At 36.5% G+C, this 23,439-nt stretch overlaps 1 protein-coding gene across 1 annotated transcript; it reads left to right on the plus strand.

Moving 5' to 3' along the window:
- Nucleotides 1-459: 459 nt before the first annotated feature.
- On the plus strand, nt 460-23,069 carry slc30a7 (solute carrier family 30 member 7). Its single transcript, XM_079807737.1, has 11 exons — nt 460-614; nt 1,115-1,216; nt 2,961-3,074; nt 3,224-3,311; nt 3,406-3,535; nt 3,828-3,974; nt 6,510-6,560; nt 10,263-10,398; nt 19,997-20,087; nt 21,576-21,725; nt 21,825-23,069. The coding sequence occupies exons 1-11, from the start codon at nt 535-537 to the stop codon at nt 21,870-21,872; spliced, it is 1,137 nt and encodes a 378-aa protein (XP_079663863.1). The 5' UTR covers nt 460-534; the 3' UTR covers nt 21,873-23,069.
- Nucleotides 23,070-23,439: the final 370 nt, after the last annotated feature.

The raw sequence follows: 23,439 nt of genomic DNA on the forward strand, positions 1-23,439 counted from the left end.
TTTTAGTTGGAATGATTTAAAAAGTAAATAATAAATAGGGCCTACTCAACTTTGCATATTTGTAGTAAAATAATCAATTATTATAGCTAGCCTATTGTTAGAAGGGGATATTTTAATTATATTATTAAAAGGATATTTCTAAAATAAATAAATAAATAAAAACTTCTAAGTAATACAATTTAAATGTATGAATATTTCTAACATGGATGGATAAAAGGAACGAATATGTAAATATATAATCAAAGATGAACGAATGAATGAATGAATGAATGAATGAATGGATGAATGAATGAATGAATGAATGAATGAACGAACGAACGAACGAACGAACGAACGAACGAACGAACGTACACAACATAAACATTGAAATGAATATACAAGAAAATCTGTGTGGTTTGTCCAATACTACACCGGGTCAATGTCAGTGACATGACGCACGCGACGTCAACGCGAGGACCTTCCGCTCTTTGCGTCCAGACGCTCGTGAAGCCGCAGTGCTGCTCTCAACGACTACCGGAGACGCTTCGCTGAAAAATGCTCCCGTTATCCGTCAAAGATGACGAATACAAGCCTGCCAAACTCAACTTGTTCGTCAAGATGTCGGGCTGGTTCAGGTAACGACTCTTAAATGTATAATAATTCATTTAGTTTCACTCACAGCTGTCGGTTTTGTGCGGCTAAGGCAGTTAGCATGCTAGTTGGCTCGCGAGACTTTATTAAAAATGTCTCTTCCCATACATTATTTAGATTAATTACTTTAAAGAAGAGAGAACAATTATATCCTGAAAAGTTTATTTAACTGTTACAAAGAAGCAGACAGCTCCATGTTATCGTTCAGCCAGACAGATGTTAGCAAAGCGAATTAAACACTTGACAAAATGTATAATGTCTCTCAATTTGCTTTGTCAAATTTGCTGAAATATATTCCACAGCAAAGTACGTCTATTAAGGGTTTATTTGGACCCCATGTCATTTCCCCAGGACATTTCATTTAAATAAACTAACTGTTATAGTCGTGCATTTGCTTAGCTGTCGGTTTCTATAGCCAGTCTGTCTGGTCAGGCCACTTTTTAAACGACTCTCTCTCTCTATTTTTGTCTGTGTTCTTCCCCAGATCAATTCTTGCCGATAAAACCTCTCGCAATCTGTTTTTCTTCCTGTGTTTGAACCTGTCCTTCGCGTTCGTGGAGCTGATGTACGGCATATGGAGTAACAGGTAACAGTAGGGGGCCAAACACAAGAATATGCCACGTAGATCTAATGTGGGACGAGCTAGTGTGCTTTTGTTTTGGGCCCTACCTTCTGTTAGGAATGCTTTGATTGGAGATTCTCCTATGACCTGTTATCATAGTCATATTTGAAGTGAGAGTGATGGCCGAAGTTCATAAAATACAGGATGGGGCTTAAAACCTATTGAGGTGCCTGTCTAGACAGCATATGTGAGCATATGTTATGATGTATGTTTGAATGTTTAACAATGCCATCCAAAAATACTTTTAGAGAAGCAGATCTGACTTGTTTTGGAGAAACAGCTGTAATATTCCAAATATACCAAAAATGGGGAAAGTGGCATTAACCATTTATATGCCATTGCATATTCATCACTGTTTATTTTGCCGTTTGTACACCATACATACTTTCATTGAGGTTGTAACATTGTTGGTTTAGACTTAGTTGTGTATTGTTTTTATTCATATTTCTGATGTTTTATTATTTGGTTGTGCACACTGACAGCAGTTTGCAATGACAAAGTTTGCAGTTTTTTATTTTCAGTCGACGTGAATTATTGTTTTATTATTGTTGTTGTTTAATATTATAATTTATTTAATACACTGATAATATTATGCAAATTACACAATCCCAAATATTATGTGATGAATAATAATAATAAAAAACATATAATGTGTAATTGTAATAATAATAATTATTATTATCAATGATATATGGATAACAATACTATAATTATAATATATAATAACAATAATGAACAATTTATTTCATACACTGATGATATTATGCAAATTACACAATCCCAAATTTTGTGTGATGAATAAAAATAAATAAAAAAAATCATGTGTAATCGTAATAATAATAATAATTATTATTATTATCATTACCAATGCTATATGAATAATAACAATACTATAATATAATGTTTAATAAAAATAATAAACAATTTATTTATGTACTGATGACATGCAAATTACACAAAATCAGAGAATTTAGCAAAACTTGAGTTTTTATTAACAATAATTAGAACAGTTATTATTTATTATTGTTGTTTATAATATATTTTTTAATACACTGATAATATTATGCAAATTAATGACAATCCTACAAATGGAAGACATTATTAGTAGTAAAACAATATTTTTTTATTGTTATAAATATTATTATTTATTATAATAACATTTTTTACCACCTGTCATTTGATAATATGCAATTTACACAATCTCACGTATGCTGACAGCGAAGCTTGAATTCTTTTTATAATAATTATATTAATGATGATTATTATTTCAATTTACTATTGTTTATTATAATAATTGAATACGCATGCTGTCAGTTGATGATTATGAGAAACTAGTTAACTATTTGTTAGTTAACTAATAAACTTTTATTATTAACTATTTAATTGTATGTTTAAAAACAAATATAAAAATAATATAAAAATACACTAAAGAGTTAAAATAAGTTATAATATTCTTGTGTTTTATTTCTTTTTTGGTTTATTGAAATGATTTATTTATCTATTTAATTTAGCAGTTTTACCCACTTGCAACCAACAATTCTTGACACCCGAATCTCTGTCAGTGTGAACGTATCTTTGTCTTTAAATGAAAGAGTAAATGATGTCTAACAAAAGGCCCTACGCAACTCTGACCTCATTGGGGTGGGTCGAGGTTCTCAGGTTTCGTGACAATTGAACACTTCCCTTTTTGTGTTGCTTTGATTCTCAGTTTAGGTTTGATATCCGATTCCTTTCACATGTTCTTCGACTGCACGGCTCTCCTGGCAGGCCTGGCAGCATCAGTCATCTCACGGTGGAGGTCCAATGACTCCTTCTCATACGGGTGAGAGACCACTTCACAACCAATGGACTAATGACACAAGTTTCCTATGAAGGATGTATCCACTTCTGCCTGGGTGCTGTTGACAGGAAATGGTCTGTCGTTGGTTGCATCACTTCATTCTTATGCAAGTCCAATTGATTGTTTTGTAGGTATGTCAGGGCAGAAGTTCTCGCTGGCTTCGTGAACGGCCTTTTCCTCATCTTTACCGCTTTCTTTGTCTTCTCAGAAGGAGTAGAGGTATGTACGATTATACAGTTGATTCATTTGCCAATTGACATACTGGTCCACTAATATCTTTTTTATGAATGATGCCATCTTGTCTTATCACCAGAGGGCACTAGAACCTCCTGATGTGCACCACGATCGCTTGCTCCCGGTGTCTATAGCAGGGCTGTTGGTGAATCTTGTAGGAATATTCGTTTTTCAACATGGAGGACATGGACATTCACACGGTGGTGAAGGTAAGTATCTGGCACAGAATAAGCACGCAGTCTCGTTTTTCATTCTACTAATCCTCATCCAGTCACTGAATAAAGCTTGGTTCAGGAAGTCACATAAAAATATGCTTTCATAGACAGCCTAGGGAGTCAGGGATGGTCTAATTGGTTACGTTTCGTTACAAGCTGTTCACACATTGGCGATACAAAAAGCGATTAGTACATGATAGTTACATATAGACTCTTTAATAATAAGAATAATTGTTGATATAGTCTATTGCTTCTTCATAGATGTTCTCTTGTTTCAAATTTTAAGGTCATGGCCACAGTCATTCTCTATTTAATGGCAGTGTGGGACATGGACACAGTCATGGAGACCACAGTCATGAGTCCAAACACGGACATGATCACGGGCATTCACATGGAGGACATGGCCATTCACATGACGATCCCCACTGCCACGGTAAGACCTCAAGTTACCTTACCTTGCAAGTCACCTTACCTTGCAAGTCAGTACTGTTATAATTAGAAATGCACCAGTTGACCAACCAGGGATCGGAATCAGACGATTTTCCGGAATCAGCCGGTCAGTCTCACGTTTTACCGATTCCGAACCGGGTTTTGTTGCCAGCGGCACAGGCGATAACGCATTCTCACACACACTCCTCCTCTCACAAACTTATCTCATTCACTCCGGTTAAATAGTGCTTGTATTGCGCATAATTTTATTAATTCCCACAGGTTTCTAGCTCTCACCAGAAGCGCGCGCACCACTGATCTATATAAATGGAGCGCACATAAGCCAGGGCTCATGATTTCCACAGTGCAGTAAACACAGACAGAATCCAGTCATAAAAACGGAATTTACTGTATAACGCGAAATGTCAAATTTTGGATGAATAAATCAAAAGTAGGTCAGTAAACTTAAATCACATTGCGATATGGACTAGACAATTTAAATATGAAAGCTACATGTTGTGCGTGTCTCTGTGTAAATGAATGGCGCAGACGCACAAATACGTTTATAACCAGGGCTTGACATTCACTTTTTTGCTCCCCAGCTGCTGTGGCTAGTTGTTTTCCAAAGTTTTCACTAAAGGTTTTCGTAAAGGTACTGTTGTTTCAACCTTTTGAAAGTTCATTGAGGTTGTGTCAGAGTCCTGCACGGGTGCGGGTACCCGACGGGTGACCCGCGAATATTGCTGAAACGGGTTAAAAACATGCTACTGTGTTGGATACGGGTGTGGGTCGGGTCGGACAAGGGAGAAACACGGGTTTTAAACAGTCACGTGCAAACTGATTTAGGCCTATATATAAAAATATATGCATGTAGGCCTATATTGTAGATGTGTTCCTAAAAATATGCATATACATCAATATGCCTTGCCTGCATTTCAAGTTGATAAAATTATTTCAAATCCATATCAGTTTATTTGTGGCAGCGCACGTGCGCACAATCTGCCTGCACTGCAGTCGTCAAGATGGATCATGAGGAGTTGAAGAAAAGATAGCCGCAAATGTGGAAGTTCATCGCTGAGGAAGCACGCAGAGGACTGTGGTAACAAACCATGCACAAGCAGTTCTATCCAACAGTATTTTTGTTATGTTTCCAGAATTTGGTCTCTTAATAACACTGTCTTAGTACATTAAGCCACGTTAAGCGTTTTCTTATAATGGTTTTCTATGGGAGGAAAACGCTTAACGTGTAATTAAACACGTTGCGTTCATATTCTGGGCATATTTTTTTGTACATAGTATATGTTATTGGTATTATGTTTACAGAGTTTGGTCTCTTAATAACAGTGTCTTAGTACATTAAGCCACGTTAAGCGTTTTTCACGTTAAGCGTTTTAGAATGTTCCGGCTGAAGTTGTCCTTGTGTTAATGGTCGTGTAATAACTTCTGAATGCTAGCAATAAATATTTTTGTAAGTGTGTCTATAATGTGATATGCTAAACTGATTTTATTGCGGGTGTGGGTCGGGTGCGGATTTTATTTAGTGCTGTTGTCGGAAAACGGGTCGGATGCGGTTTTAAGCACTGCGGGTACGGGCGGGTGCGGATTTACAAAATCAGACCCGTGCAGGACTCTGGGTTGTGTTCCCACATCGTTAGCAAATTTGGATGGCTTGAATGACTGTCAACTGTTGAATGTCATTAAGCTGTTTCCATCCACCTATTTTTTTGCCCATTTTGGGATATCGCATCAAAAAATGCTGAATGGAAATGCCAAGATGCGCTTGAATTCTATAAATGCGCATAAAAACCGCATGCGCTCATTTGAGTCATACATTTTCTATCTGATACGAAAACATGCGCATGAACTACGATGGAAATGCATAAAATCCCGCTTGTTTACTTCGAAAAGGAAGACGCTCCCACTTTTGAAGCAAGGCTTCATGGGGCGTAGGAAACTTGTGGATAACACAGTTATAAGCATGTGTGACACCCGCGGTCTTACTATATGATGACATGAACACACACACTTCTCTATTGCTGATCTGAGAGTCTCCTCATGAACATTTTACCGTTTAATTTGAGAAAAAACTATTGTCATATCATATACACAGAAACTTCAAGATCTTCACATGACAACCCGTCAAAATATGTTTGGTTTAACTTGACAAATATATTACTATTGTATGTCTTAATGTAGTACTGTGTTTTATGCCTTCATTTGATTACCAGAAAAACTAAAATACACAACACAGAATTTCTGTTTGAAAAATAAAAAATGTATAGGGCCCTAATATTGTAAACAAATTAATAATTTGTGTTTATTTCATATCTCTCTTTATTCGATTTGTGCTGTTTTACAGATAACACTTACAAGAAATCGGAATCGACCAAGAAAATTACAATCGGTGCATCTCTAGTTATAATGCATCAGATGTGTTATTTGGTGTCTTCGCGCTGTGTGTCAAAATTGCAGAAGCTATTTTGATACATCGTGGTGTCTGGTATAGCATGATTCATTTGTAATCTGTCTGTGTCCTCAGATGACCTCTTACACACACCGGGAAAAGGCTCCAGCAAGCAGATATTGCAAGGTATGACTTTTATGTATGTTTAGCCGCCTCCAGATGGCGCTAGAGATCTCTTGTTTAGCATTATTCAGCATGCTTTTAGCAAGGCACCAGATGTGAAAATATTTACAAGCACATCTATCAGGTCTAGACGGCTTTTTCCTCTTTTATAGGCGGTCAATATTTTGAATTCTTAGTAGAAGAGGTTCTGTAGTCATAATTCACCAAATTATGCATCTTCATTCAAACAAGGAAAAACACTTGAAATGAGTGGTCTAGATCAGATGTGACTGGATGATGGACTTTTATGTGTGACGAAGTGACACCTCTGACCATCCCAACCTCTAACCTTTGACTTGGGACTAACCGGGTTAACACTGTCACTAGAGCAAGTGCAGTGCACTGTCGCTTTAAATCCCTTTGTCCGAGCTTGTGTGGGAAAGAGCAGAGCAGAGAAAGTAGTTTGTCCCCTTCACCCTGGCACACACAGAGAGAGAATGGATCCTTTGGGAGGCCTGCTCGAGGGAGAAAGAACGGGGCACAGAAGGGAGGACCGTGTAGAGAAGGGGGAGGAGAGGAGGTGACAGTGCAAAAGGTTACGCTGCCTCCATCCCAGCCGAGGGACTTCTTCTCCACTCCCTGTGATGAATTGCAAGTAGAGTGTACCAACCTCCCATCCTGAAGCTCTTCATGTCTATTCTGGTTATGTTTGGAATAGTGTACTACTCTTACTTTTTACACAGAGCTCTATGCATAGAATACTTAGATGTGCTAAATTTGGCAAAATGTGCAGTATGCAATATAGTGGACTACTGTGTCCCAAAATGCAATGCACTTGACCTGATCTTCCTCTTCCTATTACAGTCTAAAGTTTGTCTTGCTTTTTAATCTAAATACCAATGGTTAAGACATTTTTCACAATTCATTATTATTTTTATACAAAAATTTGTATGTCATTATTATAACTATTATTTTTATAAATCATAAAAATAATTTATATTATTAATTTCCAAAAATAATATTATTTAGTAAAAAATATGATGGAATATTTAATTACTTTATTATTATTATTATTATTATTATTATTATTATTACTATTAATGATGATGATAATGATAATAATAATAATAATAATAGTATCATTATGAGATGTAAATATTTATTATTATTGATATTATTTTACAAAAGATATATATATATATATATATATATTTGTCTTTTGTAAAATAATAATAATTTATTATAATTGTATTATAAATATATTAATTTCCTTAATAATATGTATTTTTGTCAAATAAAAATAATAGTAATAATAGTTTTAATTTCATAATAGTAATGATAATATTAATTTCAGATCATCAGATATTAATCAATATTAATGTCAGATAATTACTTCTTATTAAACTTTTTTTAAAATTCTTAATTAAAGTAAATATATTGTAATGTACATTAATATTGATTAATATCTGATTATCTGAAATTAATATTTTCATGACTATTATGAATTTAAAACTGTATTATTACTATTATTTTTATTTTACAATAATAAATATTATTATTATTATTAATAAGGAAAGTAATATATTTATAATACAATTATAATAAATTATTATTTTACAAAAGACAAATATATATATATATATATATATATATATAACATTTAAAAAAGTAATTATCTGACATTAATATTGATTAATATCTGATTATCTGAAATTAATATTTTCATAACTATTATGAAATTAAAACCGTATTATTACTATTATTTTTATTTTACAAAAATACATAAGGAAAATAAATGTATAATACAATTATAATAAAAAATATTATTTTACAAAATGTATTGGAATGTTGTAATTATATTTATTTTATTATTATTTAATGAAAATTGTTTTTATTTTTAAGATAAAATATTTTCATTCATACTAATAAAGTATTGAATATTATTATTTAACAAAAATAAATATTTTCTTGTAATTTCCTTATTAATTTGTCTACGGTTCCACTTACTATTTTCTTGTCTTAATTGTAGGCAGTATTATACTGCATAGTATATAGTAAGCTAGTATTCTATTCTAAACACAGCCGTTGTGGCTGTTTATAAGGACGTGATGAGCTCCAGCATTCGTGTTATTCTTCTAGTATTTGCTTTGACCACAGTTGGACAGGGTCTTCACTTATTAGGGAGTTTGCTCCATTACTGCGGTCGTGCTTTCTGCAAAACTGAGAGTAACCGCAAGTATGTCATCTCATTCTGAGGGAAGGACTCAGTGGACCGTCTCATGGCGTGCCATCACACCACAGTCCACAACTATTCTCCAGTGTCGATCAGTACAGACCTCTGAGTTCAGGAAATGTTAACTAACTGACTGCACTCACACTGCATGTTGGTTTTAACATGTTATGATATATTCTGGAGATTTTGTCAAGTGGACTATTCATTCTAGGATGTTCTCAAATTACCTGTTTGTGGAATGACATCATGAGTTTGAGGGTTACCGCTAGACACTGTATCCCAGACAGCCAGTTCTGTCCACAGTAGTCATGTTTAAATATGAGTGCTAGCAAATGTTGCATCCTCATCTCAGACACAATATTTACTTAATATTAGTGCTTTTTAAATGAATCCAGAGACAAAAGCCCTACTTCAGGGGTTTTCAAACGCGTCTTGGAGGACCCCCAGCATTGCACCTTTTGTATTTATCCCTTATCTGTATACTAGACAGCTGCCTTCCTAACTTCCTGTCTCATAATAAAACTCTGGGAATCAACTCACAACTCCAATGGAGTTTAGTGTTAGCATGTTGCATTGCTGAAAGAACACAGTATTTTGGGAAAAGTCACATTTGAATTAGATTCATATTAATGATTTAGTTATATTACTATTATGTATATATTAACAGTGTTGGGGGTAACGCATTACAAGTAACTTGAGTTACGTAATAATATTACTTTTTCCAAGTAACTAGTAAAGTAACGCATTACTTTTCAAATTTACAACAAAATATCTGAGTTACTTTTTCACATTAATTTGACTGACAGCTCTCCTGCCCCCATGTTGAGAAAAATAAGTGCAGAGGCGTTGTGTGTAAACATGAGGGTTATTGTAGTTCTAGACTAAATGTGAGCACTTATTTATCTCACTTGCACAATAAAGATTCAGTACTCCTCAAAATGAATAAAATCAGTCAAATGCAAAATCACAGTACTATGCAAACCTCCAATAATTAAATGTTAAATAAAACAACTATTTTTATGCATAATCTACCTTTATATTTAATTTACCAATGTCTTGCTGCTGACCTTTGATGAAAATTACTAGTTTTAATTTTGTTTTTATTGGTAAAAGTTTTCTCCTGCATCCTATTCTACCATTATCCAGAATGGCAGCACAGCAGAGCTGCGCCCTCTACTGTTCATGCGTGAATTTGCATTTTTACTTATTATTTCAATTTTGGTATGAAGAGGTATTTACCGTTGCACAAAAATATAACTTTTTTTGTTATAAAAAACAAACAAAAAACAAGCCCAGCCCAGGTGAGAAAAAGTAACGTAACGCATTACTTTTCTTAAAAAGTAACTAAGTAACTCAATTAGTTACTTTTTAAGGGCGTAACGCAATATTGTAATGCATTACTTTTCAAAGTAACTTTCCCCAACACTGTATATTAATAGAAATTTGAGATATCGTAAAATATTTTTGTAATATGCTCATTTTCGTCATTGCAGGAGTTTTTCTACACATTGTTGCGGACACATTGGGCAGTGTCGGAGTCATCATATCAGCCATTCTAATGCAGAAATACGACCTGATGATCGCCGACCCTATCTGCTCCATGCTCATCGCGCTTCTTATAGGAGTGAGGTGAGTACACACACCTCGGCCCACTCTATTATGAGCATTGACCTCTCGATTCAACTCAAGACATCCTCCACCCTCAACCCCACCCAGAAACCCTCAACAGCACCCAACACAGATCATACAAAAGCCACTTCACAGTGCCCTTCACCAAGAGCCCTGCGGAGCCGTTGGCACTCCAGCCGGGTGAATTACAGGATACACACTCGGAGGGTGGAGCTCAGAGCACTTTCTCAACATGTGGCAAAGCCAGAAAACCCAGGACTGGAGTCTCTCATGTGGCATTTTTCAAACAACTCCAGTCGAGAAGGAAAAATGCATGCTTGCCTTGCATTCTTGTGCCTTTGTTCTCTTTTTAAACCTAGCAAATCTACCATTCCTTCTGCATAATCTCGGAAAAAGCAGTTTGATGGTGATGGATAGGCTTTATTTTTGGTGTGTGATGTAAATGTGTGTAAAGGAGGCTGTGTAAATTTGAGAAGGAGCTGCTGTGTGTGCAGCATGTTTAAATTGCAGATGGCCTGTGGTTACTGTGCTTCAGTGAAATACCATCGTTCCGATGGAGAACGTGGCCCCTTTTTTCAAAATGCATGAGTCTTTCCCGTATATTCATCTCTTCTCTCCAACCCCCCCTTCCTCGCTCTTGTCCATGTTTGAGGCTTTTCTTCTCCCTCTCTGGAATGTGGTGGCGATCTGTGAATGTTACTTCAACAAAGGCATCTTTTAAGATGGATTTTTCCTTCTCTTTGTTTCTCAAAGAGGGGAGGTTTATGTCATCGAGACCCCAGCTTAGACATTTTTTCCCCCTGTCCTTGAGTTTTCCATGCAGTTGCAGAGTGGCAAATACTGAGAATCGAGGCTAAGACTATGGACTCGTTCCCACATTGCACCTGCTTGATAACGTCTCGGTCTCATTCAGGTGCAATCTGGAGGCTGATCTGGTGTGGCACTAGCACAAAGGTATCACACAAAAATGGAAAGCCATTCATTTCCAGAGCAGATAATGAAAAACAGCTGCAAACCAGAATAGAGCCTATCCTCCACAGGCCCGGTTCTCCCGGTCAAATGCAAGCAAAAGCTCCCTCAGTTGATACTGTAATAATATAGGCGAAACAGATTTGGCAGATTTGCACATTTATGTCCGAGTTCTGGAGAGCGTCAAATCACAGCGAGTTTTTGCAGTGGTGAGTAATGTAGCCAGATATAGTTGTTGATCTCTATAACGCGATCAGAATCTCACCGCTCAAAACGCCAGAGTTTTTATTCAGTGCTGAGTTAATGCAGGCTCGCGAAACCTCTCTAACAAACAAAGTCAAGACACGATATAAGTAAGAGATTTATTGTTGACGAGACGACTTCATTTTTATAAAGGAACTTTGTGAGATCGCGATGAACTGACAAAGCAACAGCATTTTAGTGATCGAAGCGATCTTGGCTCACTTTCGAGGCTACAGTTATTCATTGAATAAACTATTATACTATATAAATATAAATGCCACTGCACGAGACAGAAATATCCTCCTGAGACCCAGATTAGAGGACATTATTTAACGAATTTCTATGACAATATAAACCGTTTTAAGTCTGGATATTCTTATGAAAATAGTATTACACGTCTTTTTACATTACAACACATTAATATGCAAATTAGATACAGTGTATAGATGCATTGCCTATAGAATGGGAATGGCATTTATGGCCATGTTTTCACACATATTGTATATAGTAAAATGGTATTTCAAATGATTCTGTATCTTTCATAACATTGAGAATCATCTTTATACAAAGTTTGGATTAAAAAAAAAAGAAGCTTGAAGTATAAAAATTGTTTGGTGAATGACAAAAAAAATCCCATTGTTTATCTGTTCATGTCTTTTAATTTTCTCAATAAAGGGGTTCTGGTGTCCTCTACAGAGCAGAGGATATAGCGTAGCCTATAACATAGGAATAAAAAATGAAAAAAATTCACAAAACCTTTTTTTCTGGTTCCCAGGAAGATGACATGTTAAAATACTAGTAACGCATTAAAGCAATGTAAAGGCAGACTAATAGATAAATAGACAATTCGTAGCAAAATATTTTTGAAATTCCAATTATTGATAAATGACTTTTAAATAAATAATCATAAATTTCTCACTGTACACTGCTATGGTGGAGCCGTTGCTTAGCCCATCTGCACTTTACTAGAGCATCCTCAGTGATTTCAGAAGCACCCTCAGTGACTTGATTCTGGAACCGGGCCTGATCCTCCATCTTGTGAAGTGTGAGACTTAACGTTCCTGTGTTATGTCTTGTGTCTTTTTGACAGATTTTGATATTACTAAACATGTATTGGTTTTCCCAGACCTCAGATGAAGCAAAGTTTCTGGCTGTGTTCAGAATTGAATACTAGCATACTGGACAGTATGCACTACTTTTCAAACGCTTGGGGTTGGTAAGATTTTTTGGGGGGCTTTGGTAGAAGTGTTTTCTTCTCTTCTGACACTTTAGATCAATTTAATGCAAAAAAACTATACTGCGTATTGACTGCTACTCTTTAAAAATATTATATGGAACTGTTTAAGTCAAATTGCTTCATTATGCAATGATAAACATTCCAAACAGTATTATCACATGACCCAGATTTAAATGAATTTTAATTAAAATGTAATTAAATTTAATGTACAATTGGTCAATGGTCAATGAATGAGTTTAAAGTTAAATTGAGGATGTAATAACTTCTGATTGGAAGGCCATGTCAAGCACATTGCATTGTGGGATTACTGTAGTGTCCTTGGCTGAATCCGCAAACCTTTAATCACCACTCCCTACTTTAGTCCACTAATACAGTTCACTTGAAGGAGTGAATGAAAACAAGAATTGCAAATTCGGACAGCCGCTGTGTGTGCATCGGCTGTACACTCGTTATTGTGGGATTGAATGAGTGCACTCAATAACGCCCACTGGTTTCGAACACTACTACAAATGGCTGTCCCCTCAAATAGTGCCCTATTTAAGGGTATAGGGGGCGATTTTGGATTCAGCCCCTGTGTTTTGTCAAACCGTTTTAGTCCATTTAATGATAGTCGGATGGTACCAAAACAGTTTTGGACCCCATTGACTTTTTCAAAGCATTTGACTTTAAATGGAACACAAAGTCCAGTATCACGATGTGCATTGTGGGGTAAAACAGCCACTTTGCCAAATGTAGTAAGTCAAGGGTACTTAATGCAAAATTTGCATACTATATACAGCAGAAATAGTAGTATTCTAGTATGCTATTCTGAAAACAGCCCAAGAAAAGTGATGCATTATCCAGAACTCGGCTTAAAGGGATAGTTCACCCAAAAAGGAAATTTACCCCATGATTTACTCGCCCTCAAGCCATCCTAGGTGTATATCACAATCTTCCTTCAGACGAATACAATCAAAGTTATATATAAAAAAAAAAGTCCTGGCTCTTCCAAGCATTATTTGAAGCTCAAAATAATGCATCCATCCATCATATAACTGCTCCATACGGCTCCGGGGGTTAATAAAGGCTTTCTGAAGCAAATCAAAGGGTTTTTGTGAGAGAAAAAAACATATTTAACACATGATAAAGTAAAATATCTAGCTTCTGTCAGACTGCCTTCCATATTCAACTTACGAAAAAAGCGTAACTGGGGCGTAGCATGAGCATTTTGAACTGCAAGAGGCGTTACACTTTCTTTGTTTTGGGGTGCCATTCACTCCCATTATAATGCCTGGATTAGCCAGGACATTTTTAATATAACTTTGATTGTATTCGTCTGAAAGAAGAATGTCATATACACCTAAGATGTCTTGAGGGTGAGTAAATAATGAGAATTTCATTTTTTGGGTTAACTAACCCTTTAATGTGTTTGGGGAAACATCCCTGTCATCTAAAGATTTATTAAACACATGATATACTCATGAAAGATGGTACTGTGGACCAAAGCACAAGTTCATCTGCAACTCTAGACTCTCTTATGCGTTTGAACTTCATGTCTGTGTACGTCTGGCACAGCAGAATCATTTATTGTTCGAGTCTTGAGAGAGGTGGACCATAATTGGCCGTGTGGAATGTCTGTGGTTCTTCGTTTGATCGTTAAGATGGACTCTGCTTTGTTTGGACAGCGTTTTTCCCATGCACCCCACATTGTGAGATTGATATTCTCAGTAGAGTGCCTTATTTTGATCCAGCCATCTTGCTCGCATTCAGATGTTTGACCTTTCACTAGGGTGAAGGACTTCTCCTTCATCAGCCGCACCTGAGGCGTGAGCCATGAGCGCAGGACGCTGCAAAAGACCCCCCGCTGTACGTGAACCGGGCGTGTTTAGCTAAGGCCGCTCTGGGTGCGGTAGCCGTGCTTTAGGGGGATATCTGGGTACGGCTGCAGCGGCTGGAGCTGTCTTGGTACCCTGTGATTAGTTGGAGGGAGTGGAGGAGTCCTGCTGCTGTGACCTACAGCAGTCCCCCACCACCAAAGTCTTCCAAAGGCCGCTAATCGCTTTGGGTCGCAGCCTAAAGCCCGAGGAATGGGTGCGTAAAGAACGTTAACAGTAATTAACATTTGTTCTGGGTGTACTAAGCTGGGCCTTTGAGGATGGATTCATTTGTCAGGCCTCAGCGCCAATGTGTTTAAACGGCTCTCCAAAGCTGCTTTTGTTGCGTGTTACTGTGTTATTCTTTGATGTACTGTATTTTTTCACATAATGTGCTTTAGTGCTGTGCTGGCTACTTAACTAGACACAAATTTTTTTTCTTCAGAATTCTAATTCATGGTGTTTAATTGGTGGAGAACAATCCACATATACATGCAACACCATTCACTTTATTTGAGCTCAGCTCTGCATATTAAAGTAATGGATGTTAACGGTTAACTTGATTTCAAATTAACGTAAAGGTTCTAGCTCATATAGAGCATATTTAAAAATATTTTATTTGATTATTTAATTTTAAAAAAATATAATTTAAAAAAGAAATCTTATGCAATAATAATTTAAATATATGAAATATGTATATAATATTAATTAATTATTAGGCTAGATAATATTTAAAATATAATAATGATTATATATTTACAAATTATTATAATTTTTTTTATATATAATCACTTATTGAGATAAATTAATTTATAAAAAATACAAATTTGAATTGAAAAATATATATTTAAATGTAAATTTCTGTGATTTTTCATTAATGTCTTGCATTAATTAATATTATATTTATATTTATATATATATATATATATATATATATATATATATATATATATATATATATATATATATATATATATATGTATATATGTATGTATATATACAATGATTTTTTGTATTATTATTTATTTATTTTAGTTACATTTTTTTAGGTGAAATGTGACATGATTCATCCAGGTTTACTTAAATTGTTTTGTATATTCAGATTGGACCACTTTTTGCAATCAGCTGTGTGGCAAGAAATAATGTTTTAATAGTATTAGTAATCATTTTTAGTAAAGTGTTGGTGGAGCTGGTCAGATGATGTTCAAATATCTGTACTATTAAAAATGTGCCCTCGACTCCAGACATACGTTTTTATGTTCAAGGCCTAATAACTATACAATCCTGTGGTTTTGACTATAACTTGAGTGCAGTGAGTGGTTCCTAGCAGTAAAGCATCTGAAGTCTTTTGTGGTAGAATCCCAAGAACTTCTTGCCCTAGAAATGGAAAAGTTTGTTAGGTCCTTTTCCATATAAATCTCAAGTTAAAAGTACCTGCTGTAATTCCCACTGTGCTGAAACGCAGACTTCACTAAGGTCACCCCATTCCTGCGGTGGTTCTGGTGTCATAAATGCTTCTGCACTCCAATTAGGTACTCAGGTTGTCTGGGTGTGATAACCAACCATTTCCATGTGGTTTAGAAGTGCTTGTGTTTTTACTCTGTGACTCTAAACTGGTATCCAAAAAAGTCCATAGGTGATTTACATTCGTCCTTCACGAAATATTTTATCCTGATTGATTGTCACCCTGACCTAGGTGGTGACATTTGTCTGTGTGACTGGCCAGCTTAACCTTGGCTCTCGCACGTAATTGTATTTTGGCTGGCTGAGTCACTAATGTAACTGCATTACAGGGTTTTTTGGGGCAGGTTAGCGATCAAGCGCCAGTGAACAGTGAGTAAGAGTGCCTCTGTTTCAATGAACAGGAAGGTGTGAAACAATAGTATGATGTCAGAGGTCTGAGGTACCCTCATCCAGTACTTTCCTGTTTTCATTTAATTCTCTAAAAGAGGGACAAACAGACCAGTTACTGAGAGGAATGCGCAGTGGCCAGTTTTATGATGACCTGTCACAGTCGATGGAAACATGTGGTCATGATGGGTAACTGATAATAGAAAAACCTGCAGAAAGTTGGCATGTTCTGTGATTTGACATGCTATACTCCATATAAACTATTTTTCTTGATTAAAATTAGGTTAGACTACATGGAATAGTGGTATATAATATATTAAAGGGCACTTATTATGCAAAACTAACTTTTACATGGTGTTTGGACATACATGTGTGTTGGCAGTGTGTGTACAACCACCCTATAATGGTAAAAATCCAACCACTCCCTTTTTTTTTTTTAATCCCCATAAATCAGGCGTGTCCAAACTTTTTTTTAGAAGGGGGGCCAGATTCGATATGGACACACCTCAGGGCCGACATGTTTTGTTTCTTGGAAACATGACCGATTTGACAAAAGAGATTAGCTACTGACAATAGAGTAGCTTGAGATAGGATAGGATGGCTTTTAACAACCTTGTTTTTAAAGGGTGAAATTTTAATATTTGTATATAGAGTTGTAACTCTATTCTTATTTAAATTAACAAGTACTCTCTATTTAGACCACGACAGGTAAAAACCACACATGGCACCTCACTACATGGTACAAATATTGTTTCTATATTTAGAATGGCTGTATGGTATTTAGTCTACAAACACATTTAAAATAAATACAAATGCACAAAACTGCAAGTTCATGTCTGTAATTTGGCCTTTATACTCATTTAATGTCTACATTAAAAACTTATTAAAATGAGACATTAACCTACATTTCTGACAAAATAACATAGTTACAGGTAGTGTTACCACAGTAAATCCATGATAAATGTTGGTGAATTATTGATTGAAAAGTATTCTGACAAGCCAGACCCACATCAATATGGCTCAATCCGAGGGGTGGGATAAATGGTTGTATCGCTACAACCAACCAGAGCAACGAAGAAGGTGAAGTGGAGCTAGTTTATAGATTAAACTTTCGCCGTATCCGGTCAGCAAAACTCTGAACGCATATTTCTTAAGAATGACTTCAGTGCCGTTCTTTTCTCAAAGAAAAGCTTAACTCCAAGTCTTCCAGAGTCGCGGCCAAAGCCAATTCGAAAGACCGCTGTTCGCCAGCTTCTTTGTTTTCAAGCAGCACGCGGAACCGCCGCAACTCTGCCATCATTATGTTAACCCTGCCCACCGACTCTATACACGATGTGATTGGCCTGACTAGAGTTTGGTTTTTGCCAAAATGCCCTTTATAAAAGGTAAAAATAACACAAATATGCATATTTAAATATGTCAAAGCTGATTGAACACTGGTGAGAATATTGCTTCAGAATAAATTATATTTACTTAAAGAACTTACATTTTTTACTCGGACAAGCACGTGAACCTGCTTAATGTCAAGCCCTGTGTGTGTGTGTGTGTGTGTGTGTGTGTGTGTGTGTGTGTGTGTGTGTGTGTGTGTGTGTGTGTATATATATATATATCTATTAGCTTGAGTACACAGGGAAAGAAAAGTCTACTGGCAGACTGACAGATTAGACCGCATCTCTCTCTCTCTCTCTCTCTCTCTCTCTCTCTCTCTCTCTCTCTCTCTATCTATCTATCTATCTATCTATCTATCTATCTATCTATCTATCTATCTATCTATCTATCTATCTATCTATCTATCTATCTATCTATCTATCTATCTATCTATCTATCTATCTATCTATCTATCTATCTATCTATCTATCTATCTATCTATCTATCTATCTATCTATCTATCTATCTATCTATCTATCTATCTATCTATCTATCTATCTATCTATCTATCTATCTATCTATCTATCTATCTATCTATCTATCTATCTATCTATCTATCTATCTATCTATCTATCTATCTATCTATCTATCTATCTATCTATCTATCTATCTATCTATCTATCTATCTATCTATCTATCTATCTATCTATCTATCTATCTATCTATCTATCTATCTATCTATCTATCTATCTATCTATCTATCTATCTATCTATCTATCTATCTATCTATCTATCTATCTATCTATCTATCTATCTATCTATCTATCTATCTATCTATCTATCTATGATATATATATATATAGATATATATCAGTCTGCCAGGAGACTTTTCTTTCCCTATGTACTCAAGCTAATAGATCCAAAAAGGGAAGAGACAGACCAATCAGGCTCTGGTTTCATGTTCCTGTATGGCTTTTGTATAGATTACAAGTTTGTTTGGTTGCTTGGTAGACCACAGTCATTTTGAGTGAGGTATTAACAAAAATGATTACGTGCATTAAACAACACATTACCTAATGTTGCTTGACCACAAAGAGAGCTGAGTAGTCAGTAAAGCTATAGATTGTTGTGGAGCGTAGTGCTAATGTTACTCATCTATGCTCTCAAAGCAGGGCAGTGAAAGTCTGTGGCACCTGACAGGAACATTTCAGTCTAGTCAAGACACGACTATCGTGAAACCGAAGCCTTGTGAGTAACATGATTGCAGTTTTTATTGATTTATCAAAACGATGTTGGGGCAAAATAAATGAAAATAAATGAAATTGCCGTTTTTGACTTTTTAGGAAAGGCCACATTTGCTTTTCAACTTTGTGAAGGTCCTACTGAGACAACGATCAGCTTCTCCACTTTGGCGTGTCCCAAGCCGAGGCTAGGGTTTCAGGGAGGAGTTCAGGAGAACATGGGGGTGATAGAGTAGATTAGGGACCGGTAAAGGAGTCCAAACCAAGGAAGCCTCTAATAGTTCCCAGATGGAGCAGTGGTCAGGCCTTGAAGGTTTGAAAGAGGACTGATGACTTTGTAAGATGCTGGCCTAGCCAAGACCTAGCTTTGATGGGGCAGAAACGCCTGACTGGTTAGGAGAGAAATAGTCTTAGTCCTCTCCTAACCAGTCAACCGTTTCTGCCAAGTGATTCTTCTGCAGAATTGAATGGGTTTGGATGTCTATCCTAGTGTGTGTGCAGGGTTGCTTACCGGCGCACGCTCCCTACAGCTGTTGGAATGACATCAGCACAGCTCTCTCCTACTCCACCCCAACTGTAAGATGGGCAAGTTTATGTTGGACCATGTTGAGCATGCTCTGAAATAATCACGACAAACAAGAACTCTTTTCATTAGGATTATGACAGAATTTCCTCTCCTCAGCTTTACAAGAAGATGTGTCGAGCTGTAAAATCACAAACTGAATCATACCCGATGACATCTTTTAATGTGTGGCGTCCCTTCCTGTTGCCAGAGTTTGGCTTGTGCTTGGCGCTCCATTGAGTTCACTCATTTCTCACTTTCCTCTTTCCCACAGTGTGGTTCCTCTGCTCAGGGAATCCATTGGGATCTTAATGCAACGGACGCCTCCTTCTCTGGACCATGCCCTTCCTGAATGCTACCAAAGGGTGAGTCGTTTCCGTTGCCTGGATCCTGTTCTTCATATTTGGCTACTTGGTTAGACAAGAGTTTCATGATAATCTGGGATATCAACTGGAATTGTAGCCAAGTTGTCCCAAAAATGAACTAGCTAACCCAGTAGCCACATTAGAAGATTCTGGAATTGGACACCTCAGTGAGGGTTAGAACTTGCTGCAAGGTTGTCCTTAAACATTTCTAGATAATCAACGAATGTGGCCTTGACACCTTAATGACTAGTGTTGTCACGATACTGGAATTTCTAACTTCGATACGATACCTAAAAAAGTATCGATATTCGATACGATTTTCGAAACCACGGGGGAAAAATGCTGCATATACTGTCAAATAGATATTTTTTATATAATTTCTTTTTTTTCCCGTCTATTGAAGGTCTAGGCGATTTAAAAATGTCTTCTGAAGAGATCACTTTATATGATAAAGCTTTTAAGGTTTTTCTCATATATAAACGTCGATCAATTACCATTACAATTATCTCACAAATATTTGCTAACTAATAGTGTTGCAATAGCTACAGCACAAGGAAGCTTGATTTCAAATTGATTTTAAAAAGACGAGTAAACAGTAATGAAATAAGAACAAATAAACAAATTACTAACAATAGCGCAAATAAATACAATAGAATAAAGATACAAATTAAATAGACTGCTTTATTTTTTCAGGTAGCCTACGTCTAACAGTATTCATGTAAGAAACCGGAATTAAAAAAAAACAAAGTAATCAAATTTAAAATAACATTGGATAATCTTCATTATAAAAAATTAAATACAGATTAATCCATTAAAGTTACACAAGTTAATCAGTCAAGAGCAGTAAGTGATCGTTTGTCTTGCAGTTTGAATAATAAATAACTGCTGTCCCTTTAAGACCTGACGCACGCATGGATCCCAAACACTCCTGTTACACATTCTTCTGAACTGTTTACGACTGTGTTTACGTTAATACTCACCAAGATGGACATTGAGAAATTTTTTGAGTGTATTTGACCATTAATAAGCTGGAAAAAGGAGCTCATTTTTGCCCTTGTATGTCAGAGGCGGCTTTATTACGGTATGTGTGTGTGCGCTTCAGATGCGAGCGAAATCAGCGGGAATGGTAGAATTAACGTTATGTGCAATCCCGCACGAAATTCAGACCCGTCACGCCAACACTAACACGCTGTCATGAGGAAAAATCCAGCAGAACACGCGTTCGCCCTGTTTAGAGGGTTAACCGGACGGAATGAGAGGAGGCGGGTGTGTGTCAACTCGCTGTCGGTCGGAGAGGAGAGCGCGGCTGGTATCAATACTGTAGAAAAGGAATATCGTATCCTTTCAGATATTTCAGTATCGATACATATCGAAATATCGATATTTTTGACAACTCTATTAATGACCGTCAGAACCTCCTCAATTTGTCCCGTTGCAATATAGCCATTAACCAAGGCAGCATTTGCTAACCAGTAATGTTCTTTGCAGGTCCAGCAGCTTCAGGGTGTCTACAACCTCCAAGAACCTCACTTCTGGACCCTTTGCACAGACGTCTACATCGGCACACTCAAACTCCTCGTGGCGCCCGACGCAGATTCTAGATGGATTCTCAGCCAGACGCACAACATTTTCACACAGGTGGGGACTGTTGGAAAATGCGGCTTTCACAACATCATCCTACTCATTAAAGGTCATTTCTAAGTTTCCATTACATGATATTTTCTGCCCTGTGCGCAGGTTGGTGTCAGACAACTGTATGTTCAGATTGAAGTGGCTGCGATGTAGGAGTCCAACACACTTCTCCTGATCTTTGGGAGTCCTGGGACCAAAGGCCTTCTGTGCTGCTGTGGGGAAGTTCTCCACCTCAACCCATCTCTCTTTGGGTTTCTGTCGCTCCACCTCCATCTTGGATCAAGATGGAGCTGGTGCAGTCCAGCAGTCTGACTCCACTATTGCCAGAAAATGCCAACAACAACACCCGACCAGCTACAACAATCCGATGTTTCGAAGGGAAGCAAGAACTTGCAACATTTTTGCACCCTCTCGGCCATTTGAAGTTCCCCATTGCTTTTTATTTTTATGATCCCACAAAACGGTTTCTTTTCCTCTCAATTGTCGCCCTTTTCCATGATTTAGAATGGGGTTTTAATTATTGGTGGTATGAATGTGGAGTTCAGTGGACATTTGTAAAAAGAAACTAAAACAGCAGTATGTGATTCATTGACTCTTTTTTTTGTACATCATCGCCTGCTTTGTTTCGGTTGCACAGTTGTAAAGAGGTGCAGAGTTTGTTCGCTTATGCCATTATGTAAACATAAACAGATTTGCCTGCATTTCTTAAGTGCCTTTTTAAAAACGATCATGGACAATCGCTTGGACCGCGTTTGATGGTCAACATGAATGCGATGAAAACTGGATCTTTATGAGTTCTGTCTACAATTAAAACATTCCTTTGCATTTGGCTTTGCTGGTTAATGCATGGTGTATGAACACGTTTCTCAAACCTCATATCGACCGAATGACACAGAAGCAGCTGTTTTCAAACGTGAATCTAATGACTTGAATGGAAATTGTTAAACAGCTCCAATTTCATTTTTTTTAATGCACAAGAAGGTACAAACATCAGAAGCCAAGTCCGACATATTTGCAGTGAAATGTCAGAGGCTATTACTGTTTATTTCCTTTCAAGTAATAGGTGGAAACAGTTAATCAAGATCGGTTAGTCCTGTCTGGACACACAGACCTTTTCCAGTTTAAAATGGCTTGAGATTTCCTTCAGTGATTTTCTCCATATAAATAAACCTTTACCTTATGTTTCAGCTGCAATTATAAACCTGAGCTAAACCAAAAAAAAATATTCTGCACTGCAATGGGTTGAAGAAACGACATCTGCAAATGTTCAATTGCTTTTGAATGGTCCAATTATGTATTTTGAGTTATGATTATCTGGTCAATATTACATAAAACAAGTGTCAAACGCATGTTAGTTTTGATCATTTTTGGGGTAAAATATTAATGAACCACATAGTGATGTTTTATCAAAGGGTTATTAGTTCACCCAAAAATGAAAATAATGTAATTTATTACTCACCTTCACCCAAATGAAGATATTTTTGTTGAAATCTGATGGCTCAGTGAGGCCTGCATAGCCAGCCATGACATTTCCTCTCTCAAGATCCATTAATGTACCAAAAACATATTTAAATCAGTTCATGTGAGTACAGTGGTTCAATAGGCCTATTAATATAATAAAACGACGAGAATATTTTTTGTGCGCCAAAAAAAAAACGAAATAACGATTTGTATACTGATAACCGATTTCAAAACACTGCTTCGTCGAATCAGCGAGTCG

This window comes from Gobio gobio (genome assembly GCF_949357685.1).
Source record: "Gobio gobio genome assembly, chromosome: 24".
In the NCBI taxonomy this organism is placed as follows: domain Eukaryota; kingdom Metazoa; phylum Chordata; class Actinopteri; order Cypriniformes; family Gobionidae; genus Gobio; species Gobio gobio.

Excerpts from the sequence above, each read along its gene's own strand:
- slc30a7 (XM_079807737.1), top strand. The coding sequence starts at position 535 with ATGCTCCCGTTATCCGTCAAAGATGACGAATACAAGCCTGCCAAACTC. Across the intron at positions 10,399-19,996 it reads GCGCTTCTTATAGGAGTGAG|TGTGGTTCCTCTGCTCAGGG; the intron begins GTGAGTACACAC and ends TCTTTCCCACAG. Across the intron at positions 21,726-21,824 it reads CGCACAACATTTTCACACAG|GTTGGTGTCAGACAACTGTA; the intron begins GTGGGGACTGTT and ends CCCTGTGCGCAG.